General features: G+C 39.2%; 1 protein-coding gene across 2 annotated transcripts in view; it reads left to right on the forward strand.

The window, feature by feature from the left end:
* Nucleotides 1–6,274, forward strand: part of BEGAIN (brain enriched guanylate kinase associated) — a 310,010-nt gene that overhangs the window by 190,920 nt on the left and 112,816 nt on the right. For both annotated transcript variants that reach the window (XM_019518557.1, XM_019518558.1), the window contains one exon: nt 5,093–5,159. In XM_019518557.1, coding sequence (XP_019374102.1) covers nt 5,093–5,159 — 67 coding nt within the window. The remainder of the gene's footprint in view (nt 1–5,092; nt 5,160–6,274) is intronic.

Raw genomic sequence — 6,274 nt, forward strand, 5'->3', positions numbered from 1 at the left:
AAAAAACCAACCAAGCACATTAAATATTTCATTTACAGCAAACAATGTAATCTGTGGAAAGCACTGAAATGAAAGGAATACAAGTGGCATTCAAATATTCTATGCAGCAACTGCTTCACATTATAAAGAAAATTTATTTTAAAAAAATTACGTTGCAGGCAGGCAATTTCTGTTCTGAAGATGTATCACATGTGAAGTCCAAAATACACTGCAAGATGAGCTTAAAAATTTGTTTCTATTGAGACTAGCAAGACGTAACAAATAACACAAGATAAAGACCTAAAAATCCCCAAGCTGGAAAAAGATATCAACGTTTTAAACCAAAGTGTCATTCAAAGGAGTGTCAGCAACATGTAAAAGAAAAGTCATCTGAAAATCAGCACATAGAAAGCAGAGCAATAAAACAATACTAATAAATTGTCTTCTGCTTTGTTTGCTTCTACTGGGAGAGAAAGGTAACCAGAAAAATCTCTAATAGATTAGCCGAGGGTAGCGTGATGCCACTTGTATACTAATGAATGTTTCAGCTGATAAAACTCACGCTGCTGTTGCATGCAAAGTTTTCTTTCTCAAAGCTAGGTATGGTCATAGATAGCTTTCTAAGCTTTACTGAAAGCTTCCCCATCTTTACTTCAATATACAATAATACTAAACTCAACTGGTTTGCTGGATTGCTTGGTTTGTTTTTTTAAATGTCACTCTCCCAACCAGGGAGTACACATTCAGGTGACTTGATGGTTTCCCGCCTCACCAGTTTGTAAACTCCTGGAGGGGACAATTTCAAAATGCATAGCACTGACCTACACTGATTCCATAGAAGTCAATAGGAAAACTTTTGTCAGCATCAAAAGGAGCTAACTGAGACAAAAGCATGGTTCTGCTTTTAAAAGCTGCTGAAACAACCCTGTTGAGATGCTGTATGACTTGCATCCTATTAACTTTAAGAAGTTCCCTGTTAACTCTAGTCATTCAAACAGCTAGAGGAATGTGATTAAAACAGAACTGAAAGCCTAGACAAGGCTCCAAATTGAGAATCACTTTAATATCATTCCATCTTTTGCAAGATCTTATTCCACTGGTCATATTAGGCCCTCAAGTGCACTTGTGTCACTGTGCCATCTTCAAATTATGCCCTCAATAACAACTGTGCAATCCCTGTTGTCTTTGGTTAGAATTTAGAGGAGAAATATGTGATCCACATATACACACTTTTGGCTTTGAACATGGACATAGGAGGCACTTCAGTGTAGACGGCTGGATGTTGGTATGTACTAAACAGGTTTCATGAACAGGAGCCTCATAGCTGTGTTAGTTCTAAGAACTAGCAAGAGATAAAGTATCATGTTTTTGTAGGAGAGTAGATATGCCTTTTGAACAGACCAAGAAGACGTGTGTTTAGTAAGAAGATGCCATTTTTTATGCTCATTCTCCAAAGCAGAACTGCATCTGAAGGGAAATTCCCCAGGAGGCCTTCACAAGGCCTATGCTCTTTGTAAGCCTTATGTCATGGCATCAAGTGGGTTTGAAATACAGAAGGTTTATATAGACCTCCTGAACCAAGTTGAAGGGTTTCTTTCTGGTAGAAGGTTATAGATATTTAATGCTAATGCCCATCAGAATTCTTTATATTAGTCCCTGATCCAGCAAAATACTTCAGTATATCCTTAACTTTAAGCAGAGAAGTAATCTCCTATGCCAGTGGTTCTCAATCTTTTTTGAACGACCCTCATTAGACCTGAGGCCTCCCTCAGAAAAAAAACCAGCTCTTCGTTTCCATTCATTTCTTCCCTACAGAAAAATAGAGCAATTCTTCTGTTGCAAAGAACTCAGAAAGATCACAACAGGGCAGAATGCTTGTAACACTATGGACTCCTATCTGAAATCTCCAGGTTTGTCTTGTGAATCATGTTTGCACACCTAGCAGTGCTAATACTGTGGTACCCCGTAGCTCCCTTCAAAGGATCTCAAGGGACCCCAGCACCCTCACTGAAAAAGCACTGCCCATGCAAGTGTGCAATGCATACTGAAAAAACACAGAGGAAAGCAAGTACTATACAACACCACAAACCCAGCACCAAAACCATAATAAATGATCAGCTCACCTGAAAAATGAATACATTCTAAAAGTACAAGAAGCAATTTCACTGCTTAGGCTTCATTTAACTTATGAAGGTGGCAGATTTTACAATTTAAATGTGCTTCAGACTGCAAAGTTCAGACCATCTGGGTGGGTATTTTGTCCATAAGTTGGACTGCTGCTTTTTGTCCAGTTAGTCATTTCAATTTAGGGTCAGCCATTTTCCCTACATTCTCTTTCACGTATTGCTAAAAGATGCCGATTTAATATTTAGGACACATTTTTTTCTGTCATATCTGGTTTGTTTTCTTCCACATATTTCTGGGTCCCTTTCCCCTCTTATCATGCACATTGCTCCTGTGGGTCTTTTATTTGTCCAGTTTGGAGTCTGGGCATGTGTTTATGTATCTCTTTTATTTCGATTACCTTTGCATGCAGTTCTCAATAGAACCATTTTTATGACATATTTTATATATCAAAATCAAAGCAACACTTCATAAAAATGCTTCTATTGAGAACTGCATGCAAAGGTAATCAAAATAAAAGAGATTCATGAACACATATATCTATATCGATCTATCAATATATTGTGGCTGTTTTCTTCAGGCTTGGATCTTGCAGAGTGCTTTTAGAAGTGAGGGGTTGTTTTTTTTTAAAAGGAGTGCTTTGAAAAAGTAGGGTTTGCATGCTACTTTCCACTAACCATTCATGGTCAGAGCAAAACTGGATGGAAATAAGAGGAGCGAGACCAGGGGAAGCAGGAAGTTGTGGTCAATGGCACATTTCTTGTAGAACCTTTAGTGGAGGTTTTCAGTAGGAGTCAGGATAGGCATTGGACAGGGATAGTACAGGAATGGTGGATTTTGCATCTGTATGATGATTATGATACCTGAAGTCCCTTCTAATCCTGTGATTCTCACTGAGTCTACAGTAGGGGGGCACTGTAGGTCAGGAACACTGTGGCAATGGGAATCAATCCTACACTCAAAGTTAAATGTGGAAACAGCATAGAAGCAGGCCTGCAGCATTTTGGAAGCAAAGCTGTCCTGGAAAAATTGAATATATAAATGATGTCTTGGCACATGTTTCATACCTGCAACTTTTTTACAGTTGTAAACCGGCTGACTCTTAAAGTTTCCCCTGCACATTGTCTCCTCTCATGTGGCTTATTCTGGGGGAAGTGGGTTATATGTAAAATAGCCTCATCTTTTTCTCTGTCATATTGTCATCCCTGGCTGGATAGGCATCAAAGTCCCAAGTCTGATTAGTGACATGCAAGCAAACATCTATATAGAGGCTTACTGTGAATTGCTGCATCTAATAGGAACAGAGACCGCAGAGATCTGTTAGTGTTGAGCAAGCCTTTACTTCACCGGATATTTGTCACAAGGATATTCTAAAATCGAATCCACTCAGCTCGCAATTTGTGGGCTGACCCCTTGTCTAGAGCATGGGCTTGTTACACCAGCTTTCTAGCCCATTTTGTTATCCAGCCAACAAATATTATTCCCATAGAGTGCTCTTGAAGGAAGAAATCCACTTCTGTGCAATGGGCCTGCAATAGCTGTATGTAGCACTTAAGTCTTCTTTAAGCGCTCAGAATAGGGTTGGAGAAATGCAACTGCCTTGGGCTAGCACTTCCCAGGGGAGAATTTTACTCATAGGGATGTTCACCTTCCCCTCCCCACCACAACAGCTTCACTGGGGGGAAAAGTTTTCCTCCCGGATCTGCATAACAGCTGTAAAAAACAAAGCTAGATCCTCCTGTCTCCCCACTGAAACCCCAAAGGGAGCTCTGTAAACATAGTGACAGCACAGTCCAAAAGTTACTGTCCACCGGGTTCTTGCCGAGTAGAGATTTTTGTCATCCTTGAAATCTTCACAGTGCACCAAAACCAACTCAGAACTGCCCTGCTAATGCACTGTAACTTAGAGGTAGGACCAATTCCTCAGCTCTGGATTTAGCTGGGGTAGCACAAGTCCAGATCTTAGTCCTGATCTAAACACTTCTACTTATCTCCCCAACAAGTCAAACCAAATCCCTTGGTCCTAACTTCCCTGAATTCTTGGGAAAAATGAAAGGTGGTTGCAGACTCCTCCTCCTAGGCCCAGTTCTGCTGCCAATTAAATGTCATTATAGTTGAGTACACTAGTGAAGGCTCTATTCCATATGACAACAAAGTGAAATAGGCTATGGAAAATATTCTAAGAGCCGGTTCACATGAGACTTATAAGTACAGAGATTTGGGACGCACAGAGATTGATATACAATGACGGATTTTTTCCAGCAGAACAGACTTTGGTCAGCTTCTCTAATCTATCATTAAGGTTACCAGCAGAGCTGCCTGGAGATGCTGACACTGAAACCTTCTTGCATACATCAGAATAAACAGGAAGCTGCTGTTTCCTCTGTTCCTCTGCCACTTAATGTTTTAAAGATTTAAAGCCTTTTGGAGGTTAAAATCTTGTTCCCTGGCCAAGGAAATGGGATTAGCAGGCTAGCACAGGGATTTCTTGGATTTAGCAGGAGAAAGCATTCGCTCTGCTAAGCCATATGCTAAAAAGCCTTTATGGACTGTTGCTGCAGCCTCAGAGTCCCATTAGTTTCTGTTGCATCGCCCCTTAAGAGGAGGGCTTGGTAAATGAATCAGTGTAGCTGAGGACTTGCAAGTCATGCCTCAGTCCCAGCATTAACTAAAACTTCTGGGCATGGCCCATGTAGTACAGGCTCTATCCTGGTGCCGCAAACGCACCCATGCAAGAAGTGCAACACTAGTCCCAATTCATTCTAGCCTTCTGACCAAAATTGTCTCTACATATAGTAAGCAACTATGACAGAGTAGGTTGCTCAGGAAGCTGAGGGTAATTATATTTCCAAGGCTCTTAGCTGCTGATTAGCAGCAAGAGTGATATGTAAATAGATTTATATTAGTGGAAACCTCAGTGTGCAAAAGTACAGGTAAAACAAATATGCAAAAAAATACTTTAAATTACATGATGCCCTCTTTATTTTAGGATACAAAACAATTACCTAGCCTTACAACGAATTAATCAGGACCTGGAAGATAAACTTTACAGGATGGTAAGTATTGCTAAATTAACTTTCTTCTCTAATATGTTAAGTATATTTTTATGGTTCTTAAGCTGTAAGATACATGAGTATGTAGCTGGACTAATAAAGTTCAGAAGTATGCTAAGCAAAGGAAGATGACTATAAATAAAACAGGCCAAGTCTCAAGCTGCTTTATGAACTGTAATGGAGATGCTGAATTATATCAGCTGATGATCTGGTTTACTAATCTTGGCTTTGAAAGAGTTCTGGTTAATTCAGCTAATAAATATTTATAATATATGAAAATTAAGTTATGCTTTAATTAAGTAACAAATTTAAATGAGGTAATCCAAAATACCAAGCCAAAGATTCTCTCATGCCTCTTAGGTACGTTCACTCAGCTTTTATTAAGTGACTTAATTGAGCTTGGAGAGTCTTGCTTTACATATACTGTCATAACTATCAATCTCCATATATTAATTTCAGATTTGCAATTGTCTATGAATTCATTGTCAGTGTCAGAGCTACTGCCATGGGCCAATTAGTAACTAAAGGGAAATTGTTTTATCAGTGATGTGCCTATGGGTTTAGGAACATTATGGATAAGCTGCATGTAAATTCAGATACAATCTGCTTAGATAGATAGAAAATAAATGATAATGTCATGAATGCTCATTTGAATGCTAATGTTCATTTGAATGTGTTTTTAATTCAGTGTGCGCTTTTAAGTAGAACTATAAAGAGAAATTTGGGTGTGACGTTTAAGGATGTGCACAGAACAAAAACAGACATTACACTGAGGGCAATTCTTTGTGCCCTACCTAAAATCTCAAAAAGCCTTCAGATCTCCATCCCTCCTAGCTTTTCACATACTCATGTTGACTTTTTAATCATCCATCCCCAAATCTCCTTCCTGCCCTCAGTCTTAAAAAAATAAAAATAAAAACATCACAATTTTCAGTTTAAAGATTTCCTAGTCCACATTTCAAATGGCCTTGGACTGTTCGTATCTCAGGTGTTTGTTTAAATAAAGGCTACAGGAGATTGGTCATAGTTAATAAGATATCAGTGCATTAGTAAGTAGCCAACTTATATAAAAATGATAGGGTTTGACTTCATCCTCCCCCCCCCCCCCCCCCCCCCCC

The sequence above is a fragment of the Gavialis gangeticus genome, unplaced genomic scaffold (assembly GCF_001723915.1).
Source record: "Gavialis gangeticus isolate Ggan-Ray unplaced genomic scaffold, GavGan_comp1, whole genome shotgun sequence".
NCBI lineage: Eukaryota > Metazoa > Chordata > Crocodylia > Gavialidae > Gavialis > Gavialis gangeticus.